Below are 20884 nucleotides of genomic sequence, written 5' to 3' on the forward strand. Positions count from 1 at the left end.
TCACTTATCTCGGCTTCCTTTGCAGAGTTTAAGAACATCTTTGTGACAGCTTTCCTTGAATTTGAAAGTGAATCGGTAATCTTTCAACTGAATCTGTAAAGGCAAACAGAATGTATATATTGCAAACAGGTTATTTGTATTGAACTTTTTTTTTTAAAAACATCAGTGTTTTTTAAAATGTCCAATGCAAGCCTGATATTTAGTATCCATCCATCCTTCCCTTTATCCATGAAACTTTCATTTTACATGATACTTACAATTTGGAAATGTTCAATGCTAGCCTGACATTTAGTGATATCTCATCATTCATTCACTAACTGATTCATCCATCCATCCATCCATCTTTCCCAGGGATGATAATGAGCACACACACACACACACACACACATACAAAACAAAATCAAAAACCTTCTAAAAAAAAAAAAAGGAAAAATCTCCAAAAAAGATTTAACAGGAAAATCAGCACCAAAAAAGATGAAATAATGAATCAGCAAAATTTGTAAAAATCTGGGAAATCAGCAGAAAATCAGGGCAAAATCAGTTATAAGAAACTGAGCAAAAATTGGGTAATTATCAGGCCTGATCCTTCCCTTCATTGATGACCCACTCATCTCACAGGATACTTACAAGTTGAAAATGTTCAATGCTGGCCTGGCATTTTGCCTCCATCTCATCATCATTCTTGTGTTCTATCAAACATTTCAAAGCTTCTCCTTCATCAACCCTCTTAGCTTTCAACTTATCCTGAGAGAAAAATAACACAAAAATACAAAGACTTAGTTTAGCTTTTTTAAACCAATATAAAATAAGACAAACATATAAAAACAGAATTATAGTGATAATACTTTGGCCCGTATTCTGATGAATAATCAAACTCAACTATTCATTAAAAGCTCTAAACTTTTTGATGTAAGTAAACTTTTTGATGTATAAGTAAACTTTTACTATAACAGAGCTTTCAAAATTTATCATTTCTCTTTTTTATAAAAAAATAATTCTCCATTTTCTTAGCGATACAGTCTATATACTGACAATAAAATATTGATTCAAATCACATTGGAAACACTTCATTACAAATGTTATAATTTTAAAGACACAACAAGCGATAACATTGCGAAAGAAGGTGTTTGGAGGAAATTAGGAAAGATCAACAATGTAGTACAGAAGAATTGGAATAAACTGAGAGGTCTCAGAATCACCAAAAGAATAAGAAATTGAATCGTCTTGCCGAGAGTCACATAACATTGCACAAAGAAATAGGTACATGTATACATATAGCTCCGTTTAGTCTCACTTCACAATGCCCCCTATCGTCAGAGTCAGCAGCCATACATGTTAGCCTATGGAATTGTACAAAAAAAAAATAATTACAAATTCTTCTTTTTTTTAACGAAAAGCACATACACCCCGACTTACGTTATCACTAGCTCTTTCATTGGAACCCTCATGTCCCATTGACTTTTGAAAGTTCACCCACCGTAATTTGATCAAAATAGGTTGCAAGCTCGTCATTGCCTATAGTACACATGTGAAACAAGTCGAACTTTGGACTCAGTTTGCCAAGCGATTTTAAGATTATAGGTCAAGCACACGAAGGACACGAAGGATAAGAAGCATGAATTATCATAGATCACTTCTGCTTGGTTCATTATGTCCATTTCAACCAACCCCCCACCGTCATTTTTCCATTTAGTAAAAGCAAACATTTTGCCGAGTTTAGCAAAAACATAAATATTCATGAACGGTCAGACAATACAGCCTTTTAGTACATAACGTATAGCTAATGGGAATGGGCGATGATCCGTCCAGGAGGTAGATCCGTCCAGGAGGTAGAGGTCAGTGGTTTGTGCTGGCAATGTTCACGCGAGCGAAAATGAGACAATCGGAGCAATATGATGGGACTCTACATGCACATGTGGCATGAAAGTTGGGTCCAAACTGTGCAGCTGTTTCTTGTCATGTTTGAAATAAGAAGAGGGTATATGTGCATTTGAAAAGCAATCCTTTTCAGGGACGTTCCTTCTATGATATTCTTCTCTACATGACTGAAAAGAGAAAGAGAAAGTTCAAAAATGTATTTTTCATCTTCACTACAACTCCACCTTCTCTTCTCACCTGGCAGAACTTCCTGAGCATTGGAGCGCATGCTGCGATGAGCTTCCTATTCATCTGCACATCTTCTGCTTCTTCCACAGTGAAGTTGCCCATGGCTTGCCTGCACTTCTGTCCCAGATCATCCATGTGATCTTGAAGGCACCTCAATTCCTGGAAAATTAGAGTTTAAGCCTTCTAAGGTCAGTTTCCTAGTTCAGTACGGATTCCACACAAGAAATGAAATATTTCTATGATAATGAAAATCTAATGAAGTGCATTCATAAAATACACAATCAAGTTATATAAGGCAAGTCCAGGGTATAAGTTCATTTGGTTTTAAATACATTACCTATTATTATAGTATTATGCAGACCAGCTAATGTGTGTCTGCATCAGAAACGGATTTAATTTTCAAACATTTGTCACATCTGGCCACTGAAGAAGAGTGTGACACTAACCTGTTTCTTTTTTTTTCTTTTTTGGACAAGTCATCGCCCTCCGCCTGATGGAGGGTTTTTAGGCCGTTTTTTGGTTATATTCACATAATATTTTTTCCCCGTAACATAAGAGTAATACTAATCGCTTCATTCTTTTAATTAAATGTAATGTTAATGGTTATAATTGTGTTAAGTGGGGGCATGCTACAAGAGTCCTGTCTCGACCCAGGGGCAACGTGTCTGACACGGCCGGTTGTAGCAACTACTCTGACGATCAAGATACAAATCTTGATCTAAGGAGACAGGAAGGAACGAAATGAACCTAAATTGATGTTAAAAGTATAATTTCAGTTGATAGTTGGTCTGCTCGAATATTGATAAAAGAATACATAATTTGGGTTTTCTGTTGTACGCAGAAAACCTAATTTTGTATTCTTTCATCATTATTCGACTTCAAACACATTCGTTTTGAAAATCCTTGCAGAAATGTGTCTTAAATGCAGCCTCTTTCACATTATGATACAATCTAAATAAAAATTTTGCTAGCAAATTTTGAGGGCTCCCAGCACTTTAGAGGGGCTTTAAACAAAATATTTATGTCCTTTGTTTTTCTTGCAAGTCTAAAGACAGCAGACTTTTCGTTGCTTACCTCTCCTATCTTGGTCTTGTCGTTACAGTGCGCGCCCAGATCGACCCGGCAGTTCTCTTCTATCCTTGGGTTGAGGTGCACGCTCACAGCCCTCTGACGGAGAACACGGTGGACTTGGTCAGCACAACGGGATTGAAGCTGAAGTACGAAGGGAAGGAGTTTTAACAGAGGGGTACTATGCTTGCTCGCTCTATCTCTCCCTATTTCTATCTTTCTACCTCTTTCTCTTTCTATCTGTCTCTCTCTCCCCCACCCCATCTCTCCATCTCTCTCTCTTCCCCTCCTTGTCTCTCTATATCTCTTTCTATCTATAAATCTATCTATCTCACTCTCTTTCTCTCTCTCCTTTCAGGTCATCACATTTACTCTGTGCTAGGCAACTGTTGAGAGCCACAGGATGATAACTCTGTGTAAAGGATGTGCCAACGCTCTTCTTGCCTTCAGCGGACAAAATCAATGACCGGCTCTTGCAATCACCGTTACATGACGGTACATTAAGCCCTCCACATACTGAAGGATGCATGGCAGGGAAATTCTTTAGCAAAAGCACCATTTGAATTATACAACATTGTAAAGGAACATGCATGAGTAAAAACCCTTCATGCTTTCAAAAGACAAGAGAGGGTTGTTACAGATGCCTCATGGTCAGCAATGAGTTCTTAAGTTCAGAGCCACAAGGGGGCTCGAGCTATTTAAAGTATATGAATTAATGCCCTTTTGGCTCTCAGCTGGGAGCATACTTACTGGTTGGGAGTGGTCATGGAGATGACGATGGAGACAGGAGAATACAAGTCCGCTGGGGGTCTCCTCCTTTCCATTCCACTTCTCCTCCCAGCAAAATATGCTGGCATCCGATTCACAGTTTTTAAAGAGAAGAGGGTCTAGCCTATAGAGACAGAGAGAAAAGACAAAGGTGATCATGCAGTGAAAATTATGGTCCTCATAACGTACTATAAAAGATTGTCATGCTAATCATGGTCCACTTTATTATTTACGTATGCATGCATAGTGGATAGCCATGGAGAGAATGTGTCTTGAGAACCTCCCTGTCAGTATTCTGGATTGTTTGAAGTTCTTTAAGTGACATTTCGTGAGTGAATGGATGTTATTTTAACCATATGTATGCTAGTCCCTGTGCCTGTGACATGAAGCTACCACTAGTGGACGGCCTTGCTTGTGTATGCGTTTCTGTGTAACGACAGCAGCAGAGAGCGAGCAAATGACTGCTTATAGCCCTGCCGCTGGTGCAGGCAACACTACTTCTTCCTTGCGGTGTCAAAATGGGCGGTCGCTGGTCGTGTTAGGCATGTGGTTGTTACAAGCGGGATAGTTAGTACATACTTTTCTGTGGTGGAAATATTAGTGGTCAATATGGTCAGGTGGTTGTTATAGACAGGTGGTCACGAAGGCTAAGACTGAAAATAAGACCGCAACTCACCTGTAATTTCTGGAGATGAAATATTGTGTTTCCAAAAGCTTTTCAGCACAGTTATCCATCATCTGGTTATCTTCAATATTTTCCATTAAACAAGACAGAGTTCTGTGGCAAACAAATGCAAAAATATGTATTATTATATTATTAGACAAGGCTACCAGTCATTTAAACCAAATTAGCCTGAAAAGAGGCCTCATCATGTTGGATCATTCCATATGACAAAGAGCCAGAAACAGATGTGTGACAGGGCCTGAAGTGGGGAAATAAACTGAAAACAGGCATCCCTGATTACATTATGGGGAATGAAAATAGAAACTATGCCATCAAACTTGGGATAAAATAACGAAATAAATGCCACCAATAATATTAATAATAACAATATTTGTAACGCGCAACATATCCATCTCTAGCGATGCTCAAGGTGCATACAAATAAAGAAAAGCTTTGAATTTGATATGTAGATCATTCAGCTTGATGTGTTCTGTTTTCTCTCTAAGAATCTATTGAGATCGAGCCTTGCTTAATTAGGGAAAATTGATAAAATGACAAACAGTCATGGCAGTCAGTCCGATATCACTCAAAATAAAAGCCGGTAAGCCTTTTCTCTGAATTGCAGTTTTACAATTCCCCACGGTTCAACTTTCTATACTAATGACTTTGCAGAATATCAATCGTAAAGATGTCTACTTTTAAATGTTATATATTTCATCTTATAATCTGCATACATGTATGAATGAAGTCAGATCATGTAGAGTTGGGCTGACTTTAAGATATTTCTGCTGATGGTACTACTGACATGATGTATTAAGGTCCAGAGGGACTGACCAGACATTTCCTCCCTGAGGTCTCATGGTCACACAGCTTTCATAGGTTAATGTTTAGGGTTAGGGTTAGGTACAAAGTTCGGTTCAGGGATAAAAGCTGGGAGACTGTGACTATAGTGCCAAGCATTGACCATATTGAACAATCGTTGCTGGAGCAACCATCGCTGGCAGAGCAATTATTGTTGGGGTTGTATGCTCCCATGACAATTGCTGTGTGATTTCCTACACTAACCAAATTCTTGTCTTCAAACCTTTGACTCAACATTTTGCCTTACCCTAATAGTGCAGCGGTTTAGCAAGAAAATTGTGCACTTTTTGATAAAAGCATGAAACTTCTAGCATAGTTAGCTTTCACCATAAGATTTATTTTCAGATGTGGAGGGAAATGAGATTTGACCTCTGATGACCCTGAGAGGTCAAATTCAAAATGGCCGCCAGTCCGCATGGTCTAATTACAAACACGCTTAGTTTTTGAACCATATAGTCCAGAAACACATTCAAGGTGTCATTTCCAACTAAATTGGGGATGCCAATTCATTTAGTAATACTTTTGAGATCGCCAGAATTCAGGGTTTTGCATTAAGGTCAAGGTCAAGGTCAAAATTGAGTTTTGAATGTTTACAACAACAACAAAATCCCATTTATTTGTCATTTGTTTACCCCTATGATCTCAATTTTTTTTAAGAGTGGTTCCCCTGCAGACCATTAGATTCATTTTTCGGATGTGGAGGGAAGTCAGATTTGACCTCTGATGACCCTGAGAGGTCAAATAAAAAATGACCGCCAGTCCCGCCTATTCTAATACACTTAACTTTTGAACCAAATACTCTAGAAAAACGATTGAGGTGTCATTTCTAACTAAATTGGGGATGCCAATTCATTTGGTAATACTTTTAAGATCATTTGAAATCAGGGATTTGCAATAAGGTCAAGGTCAAGGTCAAATTAGGCCCAAAAAGTGATTTTTTTTGTTGTTGTTGTTTTTTTTAAACTTTGCCTCTATTTTGACAATAAAGGAGTCATTATTTGCAAAAAAAATAAATAAAAAGGACACATGTACCACCACTTTGACTACCCAGGGCAAAATTTCATAGAGCTGCTTAACAGCCAATTATGTGCTTACGTATGAGTTACTACTTCATAGCGCTGCTAACCGTATAAGCACACTAAAATGCATACTGTAAACCTAACGGTGCTTACTGCAGGAAAATGAATTTTTTAACAATGCAAATCCATTGTGAACGCGCAAGGTGGACACCTTGTTTTCTCGATAACATGTGAGACCTATATGCTAACCTGCTTGAGCAAATTTGTCTGCTACAGTTAGCACGAAAATTAGCTTACCGGTAAGCAGCTTTATGAACCTGGGCCCAGAAGACAAAAAAAAGCTATTCCAAATACGAACCTGCTCATTACCACAGCTATAGTTATCTACATAAATTTAGCACTGCATGTCCACAAAATCAAAATCTAACAGTCTCCAGAACAAGAGCACAGTGCAGTGCACTTGAGTGCAGCTTTGGCACATTTGCAACGTCCAGTGCACCCTTTCTTGCAGCGACAGTGTATCAATTCATGGCACGATTTTGATGCCTCCGGGAGAGTGGTCCAAAGAGGCTGCCACCCAGTTGTTTCATTTGTCCAGCCCCAGTCAGATGGCTCTGGCATCTCTGGATTCTTGGCCAATGTCTGGTTCCAACAGTTGGCCTGGTAGCAAGTGCGCTTGATGTGCTGCTTAAGTGCTGCCTGGGTTGGAGGAATGTTCTCAAGGTTTCTAGATTTCTGTGCGAAGAGCTGTTTCCTGGCATCATTCACTTCCATGCTCTCACTGGTTCGGTCGTACATCAGCACTACAAATCGCTCTAGCAGTAACATTGATCCTTCACTGACCTCACTTGGCATGCACAGGAGTTCACTAAAAGCATCATTCACCTCTGGGAAAGACTTCCAAGTTTCCCAGGCAGTCTTCTTGCCTCTGCCAGCGAATGCAGAAACAGTGTCACACCCGGTGAACGCATGAAAGACTGGGAGAGTCATACACTGTGTCGGAGTCATGGTGGCAACCATTTCGTGAACAGCTATGTCCCGAAAGCTTGATCCGACACCGAAAGCGATCCACAGCTCATCAGGAGCTGCCTTGCTGAATGAAGCCACGGCAAGTACAACCACATCAGTATCAACGGTACGTATGGTTACCTTTTTGCACCCTTTTTGCACAGCATCTGCCACATGCAAAAGTAGACGAGTGTCAGCCTCCTCGTGCGAGCATGGGGCAAGGCCTGCCAAGTGTGACTCAGCAGGAGAACAGAGTACTCCACTTCCATTTGTTGCGTATAGTTCCTTGTCCTGTGGTAGAGGAAGATTAACGGCTTCGCGTGACAGGAAAGCAAATAATTCAGTTTTGTTCTCATCGACTCGGAGGAAGTCCTTCCAGTTTTTTGGCAGCACAGTAGAAGGAGCCACCCTTTTCCTGGTGCCCTTTCCCCTTTTCTGTCTTGTTGAGGCTTTCAGGCTAGCAGGTAAGTATACATCCCAGACAAGGTCAATGCGGATGCTTTTCTCTAGTTGAGCAAAGATGTATGGGGCAAACACTCTTTCTCCATACTCTTGAAATGTTCTTGATGTTCCAGGATTGAGCATTTGAACCACAGCTGCACCATCAAGAATTATTGCTTAGGCCACAGGTGCACTATTGTTTTCGAGCAGATTTGATTCCAGGCAGCGAAGTAGATCTGCTTTAACTCCAAACCGCATTTTTCCTCCAGTTGCCAGAGCTGGCGGGGCTGCCTGGTTTTCATGGGAGAAGAAATTGTCCATGTCTCCATCCCGTGTCTGACACGAGATGTATAAGTGAGATTCCGGTGCCGTGGAAGGAATCTTTTGCAGTTGCAGAGCTTGGATTGTGGTCAATGTTGTCCACAGCTCCTGTTGTAAACAATCCAAAACGCAACTTTGGCAGGCACACTACATCTTCCATCCTAAAGCGCTTGCAGACACCATCGGCAATGTCAGATGTGAGTTGCAACAGCCTGTCATAGGAGACACACATTCCCAGATTGAACAGTTTGTCAACCAGCCCTCTACTTTGTGTTACCGCATGGATCTTCAGGGATAAATAGATTGGGAGTGGAGTTTCTTGGCTGCGGCTATGACGTGCTGAGCTTGACTCCACGTTCTGTGTATGCTTCAGGCTGTTGAACACCATTAATTGGGAGATTGCAAGGGCAGGTTTTGTGGTGGTTGTGTGGACCAGCTGGGTCTGATGCTTGATGTTTGCCCCATCAAGTATCATGTTGACTAGAGCCAAGAGGGATGATGGCACAGAATCCTGCTGGCAGTTTGCCTGAAACGAACCATTGAAGGAGAAACTTGAGTCAAAGATCTCTCTGCGTACAACCTGTGCCGCTCGCATTAAGTGCATGGCATGACTGTCATGATGACAGGCATTCAAGAGGCCTGGTCCAATGTCCTTCTCAAAACTGAGAAGTGTGTCTCTTCCCTGTGAATGTGCCCTCAGTATAGGAAGTGCAGAAAGCAGTCTGTTTTTCAGTCTGGTGGTGTGAATCCGTTTGTCTACAGTCTCACCAAGCTGCTCCAGCCTTACCTTGTAAAGCTGAGCGATGTCTTTAAGTTTGAAGACAGGCGAACTGTCCTCATCATTATCCATATCTTCTAAGAATGCCTCTAGCTCAGCAAACGCTATGCCATGCAGGCAAGAATCATCTCCATCATTGCCTTTGGGTGGAGCCTGCCTGGATCTGTTGTACAAGGAAATTAGGCAACCGTGATGGTACTTGGCCTCAATGGCAATCATGTCTCCTGCTGCGAGCTTGGCCAACAGAGCAGTGTCCCCAACTTCAAAGGCACACCTACGCACGTTACCAGGTTGATGCTTTATGTAAGCCTGTAGAACCAGCAGGCTCATTGCAGAAGAGACAAGTAGGGTCTGCAGACTGTGGATGGCTGTGAGCAGATCTCGTGTGAACAGCAGAGGTAGATCATTCAATCGCTCCAGGTCGATGTTTATTGGCATGTGCTGAAGAGTCTGGAACCGGAGAATGTCTTCGGCCAAGGATGCATAGCCACTACCAATAGTCCGTTTCGTAGATCTGAGAGGACATTGTAAGGATTCATCTGTTACTATTTGGCAGAGGACACAAGTGTCCCAGTTTGTGCTTGGGGGTGGCTTTGATAGCTTGGATGTCGAGGGCTGGGTGGGGTCTATTAGATGGAGACGCTTTGACATGGTTGCGACAAAATCACAACAGCAGGAGAGAGGATTCTGAAACACAAATAAAATACACAATGTTACTTTAGGGTGGGAAATTGGTCACTTGAAATAAAGGATAAAAGAAACAACTAATAATAATGGCAAATTTGGTTAACAAATGGAACCTAATGATGAAATCGCAGACTATGATATTTGTATGTAGAGTGCTAATTTTTTTTATTGTAATAATAACAATCTTTAAAAAAAAAAAAATCAGTCAAGCTTGAACTGTGAAAAACAATTGGAGTGAGCCCAAAAATGTAATAAATGAATAAAATAATACATAATTAACAGTCATAGAACTCAATAAACAACACAACCCAATGGGACTCATATGGTATGCAAATCCCAACATATTGGGGGGGGGGGGATAAAGAAAGCTGCAGTGCAAGCGGCAAATGATGGTTAATGAATCACTAGACTCAATAAGCAACAGGCCTCTATATCATTTACCGGTATTCAAATTTTTTTTAATGGTAAGCAACATAAACTAAACCAACAGAATCCTAAGAGTTTCAAATAAATCAGATTTTCAATAACTGTACAGAAACCGTACACGAACTGTAGTGATAGCTAGTTAACAGAGTCTGCAAATACAGACTAGCATTTATAACTAAAAATAGAATGACCTGCAACCCATGACTCATGCCAGTTCATGTTATAAAACAATGAGTCTATAATAATAATACGCTAAGGCTCCGCGGGGGGCGCGACGTCTCCGCGAGCCTTTGTATTCTATTGTTTTTTAATGAGATCGCCGACCGAAGTTGGTGCAGATATCTCCTCCTGAACCCTCCCCTCGGGGTACCCGTGCCCGGTGCCATCGTCCGCGGGAGAGTCTACTCTGTGGAATTGGCTATACTCCGCCCGAGGTCCTCCTCCGTGTCGACGTCCAGGGCGAAAACAGACGCGATATGCATAATGCAGGATATGCGTGACGACAGAGATACCTCATGGATATTCAACATTACATCCGTAGACACACGACCGATGACCATCCACTCACATTAAGTTGCATATTAAATGCACTATGCACAGGGTCTGGATTACTCAGAGTAAAGCGTCTTGCTATATGATGTGCTTTGTAGTAGCTAGGATGTGCTTTGTAGTAGCTGTATCAAACAGACACACAACAGATGACCATCAACTCACATTATGTTACATATTAAATGCTCTATGCAAAGGGCGGGATAACCCCCGAGTAAGCCATCTTACTATAGGGTGTGCTTTGTACTCGCTGCACAAGCCAGAGAGATACACGGGGCTAATTCCCGTCGACGTCCAAACTTAGAGACCTATTTCCATCATGATTGCCGCGATTTTTATATAGTTTTCGTGAATGGAGGTATGAAATCAAAGCTTATTTTGTGATTATTACGGCCATTTATACTTAATTTTGATTACCATTTTCTAAAGGAAAGTTTTCACAAGAAAACCATTGGACTGACAGTTCAGTCGCAAGCTAACTTCAGTCAACACATACAGTATACACGGTGCTGCGGCTGGGGCGCTTTGACCAAGACTGAGCTGCGCTAGAGTCGAAGAGTTTGGGGGGCCAAGCAGGCCAATATTCGTACAACTACACATACGTCTATCCATCCATCGAAGAACCCGTTAACACAACAGCGTGCGGGCCGAAGTGGCAAAAATTTGTTTCTTATCTTTACAGTAAATTACAAGAAAGGTTATGAATTGTACATTTGCATATTAATAGTTCAACTAGCAGGACCCGCGGAAATCCGCGGGATTCTAGAGGGGGGGGGGGGGGGGGTGTAAATAGATATATAGAGACTGTCTAAATTAAAACCACCAAGAACTTTATTTGCCATTCAGGCCATTAAAAAAATATACATGTTTAGCGTCCCCGCCCGCTTTTTTTTTCAAATATTTTATTTTTCAATTTTTTTTATTTTTGAAAGAAAAAAAACAGCGTTCCCGCCTGCTTCCTTTTTGGGGGCCGCCTCCTATTTTTTTTTTATTTATTTATTTATTTTTTTTATTTATTTTTTTTTTTTGAAAGAAAAAAAACATGAAAAGCACTGCTAAAATGTATTTCTGATTTTAAAAAAGAAAAAAAAAAATTGTCGGCCGCCATCTTGAAAAATAGGCTGAATGTCAGGGAAAATGTACGGAGCGGCCATTTTGAAAGAAAAAAAAAAGGAAAAAAGGGCCTCCTTCCCATTTTTCGAAAAAACAGGACGCTAAACATGTTTTTTTTTTAATTTGGCCTTATATAAAAATAAAAAAACGATCCAACTATACCGGTAGTTATTCTTTAAGCCACTGGAACTGCGTAGAGTTCCGTAGTGTGGCGTACCGACTACGCAGAAATTAGGCTGCGTATTAATGGGAAAATAGTCCCTGCGTAGGTTATGCGTAGGCTGGCGTACAGGTTTGCTTATGGTTGCTTACTGTGTGGAAAGCTTTTACTGCTTTGTCAATCTGGCGTAGGGTAGCGTACTGTTGCGTAGTCATGTAGCGTAGTGTTGCGTAAAAAGGCGTACTTTCTGCGTCAAGTTTCTACGCCGAAAGTACGCGAAAAAAATTAAACATGTTGAATTGTTTTCGTTCATCTTGCGTACCCCTTTCCGTCCCCCAGCATATAGTAACGTAGGCCAGCGTAGTTGGTACGCAACACTACGCAACTCTACGTATTGACCCCACGCCAAATAAAGTATTAAAAATATGCTCATCTGACCCTAATTAAACGCCTAAACCCCCGAGCTTTCGGGGGTTTATGGCCCCTTGAAACCCGTGGACCCCACGCCTACACTCAACTCGCTTCGATCTACCTGATCCCCCTCGCCCCCCCCCCCCCACAACCCGTGGACCCCACGCCTACACTCAACTCGCTTCGATCTACCTGACCCCCCCCCCCCCCCCACACTTTGAAAAATGTTTTGTGGGGTCGGCATGTAACATGTAAGATGCAGATTTTTTTTGTAACATGTAAGATGCAAAAAAAAATATTTTGCCCCCCCCCCCCAACGATCTTATGGCACTTCGGCCTGCCCGCTGTTGTGTTCACGTGTAGGCCTACTTCAATGAATGGATAGACATAAATAGTCGCATGGATGGATACATAATATAGCGTATAGTTGTCGAATATTGGCATGTTTGGCCCTTCATAGTCTCTTCGACTCTGAATAGCTAGCTCACTCACTCACTCAGCTCAGTCGAGCAGCCAGCGCAGCTGCACTGCACTACACACTGTATGCGTACGGCAGAGCTCTTGAAACTGAACAATGTTTTTCTCTGATTTTCTTGTGAAAACTTTCCTTTAATAAATGATAATCAAAACTGAGTAAACATGGCCAGAATAATCACAAAATAAGCTTTGATTTCATACCTCCACTCACGAAAACTATATAAAAATCCCGGCAATAATGATGGAAATAGGTCTCTAAGTTTGGACGTGGATATGGGAAGACATCTGTTGCGCTGATTTTATTTATAGGCCTAGATATCATGAAATAAGCTAATAAATATCAAATAAAGACTCAACTCATTTAAATTTTAAATATCAGGTCTACATTTTAATTAAAATTAAAAAAATGGTAAAGATTACAACATCTAAAATATACAAAACAAACACGGGGAAGAAAAAAAAACTTGCGACGGAGGCGGGATCGAACCCGTGCGTGCAAAAAGTGCAAGAGCTGCCGGCGAATCGAACGGAACCGGCGCCTCAGACCGCTCGTCCACTTCCGCTTCATGCTAAAGCATGAAGTTCGTGACGGATAAGTGGGACGTGCGGACGCATCGACGACGTCGACGACGACCGGGACGTGGCCCAGTCGGTAGATTGAAACGCCGTCCGTCCGCGGGACCGCCCGGCGGCGCCCGGCGGCGCCCGGGGGCGGGCGGGAGGGGAGATTTGGGCGCTGTAAAATGGACCCCGGATACCCCCCTCGACGCCTTAGCGTATTATTATATGGAATATCAACCATGCAGACAGAAGCATGTGACTTCATGCATTGCAAAACAATCAGTTGCGTAATGAGTAAAATTGTTTGGGGGGGGGGTGCAGAAAAAAAATCGGCATCACCATGCACCATTCTTGCATGTTACATGAAGGCTCCAAGAAACATTTTTCAAAGTGGGGGGGGGGGGGGGTCAGTTAGATCACAGCGGGTTGAGTGTATATAGGCGTGGGGTCCACAAGTTTTAAAAGGCCATAAACCCCCGAAAGCTCGGGGGTTTTAGGCGTTTAATTAGGGTCAGATGAGCATATTTTTAATACTTTATTTGTGACACTTGCGGGTTACTAATTGGCGTGGGGTCAATACGTAGAGTTGCGTAGTGTTGGGTACCAACTACGCTGGCCTACATTACTATATGCTGAGGGACGGAAAGGGGTACGCAAGATGAACGAAAACAATTCAACATGTTTAATTTTTTTCGCGTACTTTCGGCGTAGAAACTTGACGCAGAAAGTACGCCTTTTTACGCAACACTACGCTACATGCCTACGCAACAGTACGCTACCCTACGCCAGATCGACAAAGCAGTAAAAGCTTTCCACACAGTAAGCAACCATAAGCAAACCTGTACGCCAGCCTACGCATAACCTACGCAGGGACTATTTTCCCATTAATACGCAGCCTAATTTCTGCGTAGTCGGTACGCCACACTACGAAACTCTACGCAGTTCCAGTGGCTTAAAGAATAACTACCGGTACAGTTGGATCGTTTTTTTTATTTTTTTATATAAGGCCAAATTAAAAAAAAAAACATGTTTAGCATCCTGTTTTTTCGAAAAATGGGAAGGAGGAGACCCTTTTTTTTTTTTTTTTCTTTCTTTCAAAATGGCCGCTCCGTACATTTTCCCTGACATTCGGGCTTTTTTTCAAAATGGCGGCCGACATTTAAAAAAAAAAAAATTTTTAAAACAGAAATAAATTTTAGCAGTGCTTTTCCTGTTTGTTTTCTTTCAAAAAATTAAAACAAATTTTAAAAAAAAAAAAAAAAAAAAATAGGAGGCGGCCCCCAAAAAGGAAGCTGGCGGGGACGCTGTTTTTTTACCTTTCGAAAAAAGAAAAAAAAGTTAAACAAATTTTTTTTTTTTAAATTGGAGGCGGCCCCCAAAAAGGAAGCTGGCGGGGACGTTAAACATGTATATTTTTTTAATGGCCTGAATGGCAAATAAAGTTCTTGGTGGTTTTAATTTAGACAGTCTCTATGTATCTATTTACACCCCCCCCCCCCCCCCTCTAGAATCCCGCGGATTTCCGCGGGTCCTGCTAGTACTTGTATAGTAGTACATGACTACATGACTACAAAGATGCCTGACTGACAGTGCCTCAATAAAGCTATACAACTTATTAGTTCAATCAAATTCTCTTTAACTGGTCTTTTATAAGAACATAATAGAACAAATTAACATGAAGAGAGAACTTTCTGTGGAAACCTACCGTGCTTGGTAAACTTATAGTTTCCCAACTTTTAAAGTAAGAGAAAGTTTTCCCGCCAATTTATGAGGTTTACATGGGAAATGAACAAGAGATCAAACGACATGTGTCTTCGAGAACATCAAAACTTTTGCCATAAGCAACCCAAACTTATATGAACTAATCATTATATTACTTAGAACCAAATAAAACACAAAGTAACTTGAAGAACAACTTACCAGTATTATTGAGCAGTAAATGGAAAGGAGCATTTTTCCCGACTTGAATTGAGGTGTTTGTCGTATACTGCCTAGCTGCCCACTGACCATGCTATGTATATGGTCAGTTATATACAAGACCGGTCTGGATCAAGAATGGTCTGGTGCTAGTTAGTGAAATAAACTAACTGAAAGGGTTTAAGATGGGGGACTATGCAGGGGAACCATTCTTAAAGATATTTGAGACATAGGGGAGAACAAATAATAAATACATTTTTTTTTTTTTTTTTTTTTTGGTAAACATTAAAAACTTGCTATTTATAGTCAATTTCGACCTTGACCTTGACCTAATTTCAAAACCCTGAGTTCTGGCGATCCCGAATGTATTACCAAATGAATTGGCATCCCCAATTTAGTTAGAAATGATACCTTAATCGTTTTTCTGGACTATTTGGTCAAAAGTTAAGTGTTTTTGAATAGGCAGGACTGGCAGCCATTTTTTATTTGACCTCTCAGGGTCATCAGAGGTCAAATCTGATTTCGCTCTACATCTGAAAATGAATCTCATGGTCTGCAGGGGAACCACTCTTAAAGAAATTTGAGAACATAGGAGCGAACAAATGACAAATAAATGGGATTTGTTTCATTGTAAACATTGAAAACTTGCTATTTTTAGTCAATTTTGACTTTAACCTTGACCTAAATGCAAAACCCCGAAATCTGGCGATCTCAAAAGTATTACCAAATGCATTGGCATCCTCAATTTAGTTGGAAACGACACCTTAAATGTTTTTTCTGGACTATTTGGTTCAAAAGTTAAGCGTGTTTGTACATTAGACCATGCGGACTGGCGGCCATTTTGAATTTGACCTCTCAGGGTCATCAGAGGTCAAATCTAACTTCCCTCCACATCTGAAAATGAATCTTATGGTCTAAACTAACTATGCTAGAAGTTTCATGCTTTTATCAAAAAGTGCACAATTCTCGTTATATGGGGAGCTAATCCGCTGTACTATAAACATAAACCTAACCTTCAAACCCTAATCCTTACGCTAACCCTAAACATAAACCTAACCTTCAAACCCTAATCCTAATTCTAACCCTAAACATTAACCTAACCTTCAAACCCTAATCCTAAACCTAACCCTAAACATAAGCCTAACCTTTAAACCCTGATCCTAACTCTAACCTTAAACATAAACCAAACCAACAAACCTTAATCCTAACCTATACCTACAGCCAGGAGCAAATGTTGGAATGCCATTACAGGAGTAGATGTTGTACAATTCTAAGGATACCTACTTGGCTCTTTGGGCACAGTATAGCTCTGGTCTCCTTACAACCCGACATTCACTTGGGGTCTTACTTAGTAAGAAATAAAGGGCTATGGCATTTGTCGCACTTGGGTTTCAAGGTAGGTTTATGTTCAGGGTTAGGATTAGGAATAGACTTGGGTTTGGTATTGAAGCGACGAATTCAACGAGTCCAATAAATCGATCGTGGGGAAATGATCACCGGAGCAACCTATGATGGAGCACATGTGGTACAATCCAAGGGATACCTACTCAGCATCGTCTTCCTTGGGGCAGAGAAGGGCTCTGGACTCCTTACAAGCATTGCGAAGAGCAGGGTCTATTCTGTAGTCTGATCCAGCAAAAGCTTCCACAAGGGTAGACAGCTGCAAAACAATGTCCAATTCATTGTTACACATTTGGGGTCAAAGGTCATATAGGCAGTCAAAAATTGACTACAAATATCAATTGTACTACTAGTTGTTCCTGTCACTGCTGCCATTTCATGCTATGTAACAAAGACCCACAAAAAAAAGTGTTATCATACTAAACAAGTTTTATTGTGTAGGGTACGGCCACAGATTCAGGAGATGCTCATTACCGATTTGAGTAGTATTATACGAGTAGAACATGGAAGCACCCATAGAGTTTAAACATCCCAAGTAAAACAAGAAGGGGGGTCTAGCTTGTACATAGGCTGCATTTAGACAAAAACCATACATTTTGTGTAATGACTTATATTTGGAAAGAAGACCTCTCTCGACTTAGGTCTTTACAAACAGGTGCTCGCTCTGCGGCAGGTTGAGAATGAATCACTCACCCCCTTCTTGCATTCAGCTGATATACCTCCCTTCTTAGCCAGCGCCATGAGGCAGTGGATGGTCTTTCCCTCTCGTCTCAACCCCTTGCACTGGACATCAATCTCACTGGAGCAGGCCTTGACGAGCCCAGGGGTGATCATATAGTCGGACATGATCTCCTTGCGGGTGTCTGTCAGCTCAGCCTGGCATTCTCCGCTGATTTTGTTTCCTAGAGGGAGGAATCGAGGTGGTCAAAGGAATGTCCTCGGTGAAGTCAGGGTTTCAAGAGGCCCAATGGTTCAATGGAAACTTTGCATTACCTTTACAAATAACTGTATACAAATAATAACTGTTACCTTTACAAATAACTATACATTTGAAAATGGTTAATTTGTGCTGAAATTTGAATTTAACCAACCTGCTCTGCCAGCAATTTCCAAGCATATCAAAATTTCAGCCAATTTGACCTCCTTGGTTTTGGCTGTTGTTTCCTGACATCCAGTGGTCTGTATCTCCTTCTTGCACCGATGCTGCAGCCTGAAGTTCACCTTGTAATCCAGGGCAACAACCTTCTGCCGGGTAGTAAGCTTCTCTTTACACTGTTGAATAAAAAATCAAATCAAATCAAATCAAATCAATGCAATCTAAAGATTCAAGGGAGGCAAGAAAAGTGGTCTTTATAGGCAGGTGGTGACTGATGCAGGAGGCCATTTGGGTACAATGTATTAAGCAGTCATTTATTTGCAGGTGGGGGATCATTTTAATGAATTTCATGAATCATTCATTGATTGCAAATTTAACAACACGCACAAATATTTCCAGCGATTAATGAGGCATGCAAAATTCACAAAATCAAGTTCTGTTGCATGAAGCACACGGTGTCTGTTCAGTAGCACAATGAGTCATGGGGTGCAATTGGAGACCAAACTGATTATGATGGGGCACTTCAATAGATTATTTTCATTTATTTCTCCCAAAATAATCTGATGTTATGACGTTTACGATACTCAGTAACGAGTTCACGAATCACAGAAATAAAATGGAAGTAATTGCAAAGCATATAAATGGAAGTGGTAAATGGCTTAACACAAATATAACAACTCACAAATTTTCCCTTGAACCCTGTATCTGCGAAAACAATCTTTACGTGAAAATAGTGGCTTGTACAGCACTTACATCCATGCTCATCTCCGGACTGAACTTGTGTTCCTTGAGGCACTTGTAGATGTTGCCCTGACCGGCGTGTGAGTTGGCGCAGAGCCTCTCCCGATCTTCCTTGCAGGCGAAGAAGAGGGGCCTGTCCTCATGGTAATCGTTTGAAGAGAGCTCCGCCACGCGAAAGATCTGAAGCTTGCAGGCCTTGTCCAGGGATTGGATGTTCTTCTCCAGGCAATGGATGGTGCCACCTTGGGAAAGTGACGGTCGGAGTGATCGGGGCTGTGAGGGTTAAAAGAAAAGATGATTGCAATGGAATTGATTCCTGCCTGAATATATCCATTAAATGTCTTGCCAAATGACATTAGTGGTTCTTGTATAGTGCGCATGTAAAGACATTACAAAGACAAGTGATTTTTATAAGCTGTTGAGGCCTGTAAGATGGAAGATTACAGCTTTAGAGAGATATCTTGCGAGTATTTGAGGAAATATTTACTGTCCAAATAAGATAAGGCAGAAATCCAAAGTAGGTTTATCAAATATCTGGAATGTCATTTCATGAAATCACATATAAACCTGTACATCTAAATTTTCCTTAGCCCTGTACCATCGGTAGAGCTGAAGGGGATCTCAGCCGCATCTACATGTACAGTACGGGGCTATGCTTTTTAGCTCACTTTGATTTCACATTTGACTTTGACTAAAGTGGGCTAGCCCCACCAATTCAGGATTACTTGGCCCTGGAAAAAAAAGCAGGGTTGGCACCCCAATCACGTTGCTATCTCTTGAAATGCGGTGCGAAGAGCTCAAGTGAAAACAAAAGACAAAATTGTCCGAGGCTTAGGAAAAGCGTTGCTAACCCGTGGAGGCGAAAACATCGTATCAAGTCAGAGATAGTCTGAGAACAGGGTGGATTTTGTAAACCCGAGATTGGCAAATAGTATGGGCTAAAATAAACAGAGCGTGAAAAGCATAACAGAGTGTGAAAAGCATAATAGAATATGATTCATAACCTGGTCACTATAGATATATTGATAAAGTCTATATTTGTGTGTTTCTTATAAAAAAGGAAACAAACATTTTTCAAATCAATTTTTACAAAAAATGGTTATGTCCTAATAAAGTTCAATTTATCCGCTTTCAGATGATACCAAATATGTTATGATATTTTCATTCATTAACGAATATCAAAGGTTTTAATGAGTGATGTCTAAAGCAGTCTGCACACAGACTGAAGTTCAGAAGTAGAGAGTAAATAAAATACCAAAAAAAAATGAATACCGGTAATAAAAGAAAGCATTTTAGATTACAGTTGACATGTTTACTGCGACGAGTACTCGGATACGCATGTACTCACACGTTTGACAACTACACGAGTACACGTATACACAGTCGCCATTTTTTTTTTGGGGGGGGGTGTTTTTTTTCCTATTCTAAGTGTTGATTTATGCCCCTCCACCTGGCACTGATACAAATCATTCATATCTCTAATTATCAAGGAGATTTCATGTTCTTGATGTGGAATTTATAAAAAGTCTAAAATACTTGAATTTTCACTTTTGAATATATTTTATTTTAAGGCTACAAATGGCTCTCCATAATTTTCAAGTCCAACTTAGAGTTAAGTTCGACTAAGGATCTTTATGAAACACCCCCCTAGGGTGCTTCCTACGACGTCAGCAACAAAAAAAAATAAAAAAATAAAAAATCTGAGCAGCGCCATCTCTTGGCAACTGTTGGCGTTAACATGATTTATTGTAGCAAGGGGTTACGAGTGCTGTGCAGTATGCTGAGTTAAGACGGAAAAGTATCAAGTATTCTCTTAAAGCCTATCTGCACTAGTTTGGCCAGGAGGTATTAGACCACCCTGCCTGGTCACTGGCAGGTGGTTATCTCATCAAATCAGCTTTCAATTAACGTAAGAAAAAGGGGATGATGGGGGATCAACGGGTGACTTTTAGGCTTTGTTGGCTATATAGAGGGCGCAGTCCCGCTTTAATAGAAGCCAATTTTTCATGGAAATCTGATGATGTTTTATGATGACTTGAAAATCAATATGTGAGTAAAATCACAACAAAACTATATGGTGCAGATGGAACTTCAACTGCGCGCAGTCGAAAGTGATGCCTCCGTCATAGAGTAATTTTACAAACCAAAACAGAAGAAATTTTTCCAATTCAAGTTCGATTGTATTAACATGTTCTCAGAATATCATGATTACAAACTATTTCTCATATACATGTATGACCCTTTGATCTTTGACCTCATGACCCCAAATGCAAGATACATACATTGAGTTTGATGGTAATCCATCCATCGG

The 20884-nt window shown here is 40.8% G+C and overlaps 1 protein-coding gene across 1 annotated transcript in view; it reads right to left on the bottom strand.

The window, feature by feature from the left end:
• The window catches only part of LOC100890336 (Golgi apparatus protein 1), a 48964-nt gene that overhangs the window by 9748 nt on the left and 18332 nt on the right, over window positions 1-20884 (bottom strand). The window contains exons 8-17 of the mRNA XM_030975404.1: window positions 18586-18846; window positions 17828-18008; window positions 17430-17638; window positions 16883-16995; window positions 4619-4720; window positions 3925-4066; window positions 3181-3318; window positions 2116-2265; window positions 628-744; window positions 5-93 (exon numbers count right to left, since the gene is read on the bottom strand). Of these exons, the coding sequence (XP_030831264.1) occupies window positions 5-93; window positions 628-744; window positions 2116-2265; window positions 3181-3318; window positions 3925-4066; window positions 4619-4720; window positions 16883-16995; window positions 17430-17638; window positions 17828-18008; window positions 18586-18846 (1502 nt within the window). The remainder of the gene's footprint in view (window positions 1-4; window positions 94-627; window positions 745-2115; window positions 2266-3180; window positions 3319-3924; window positions 4067-4618; window positions 4721-16882; window positions 16996-17429; window positions 17639-17827; window positions 18009-18585; window positions 18847-20884) is intronic.

This window comes from Strongylocentrotus purpuratus, unplaced genomic scaffold (genome assembly GCF_000002235.5).
Source record: "Strongylocentrotus purpuratus isolate Spur 01 unplaced genomic scaffold, Spur_5.0 spur5_scaffold_8, whole genome shotgun sequence".
Taxonomy (NCBI): Eukaryota; Metazoa; Echinodermata; class Echinoidea; order Camarodonta; family Strongylocentrotidae; genus Strongylocentrotus; species Strongylocentrotus purpuratus.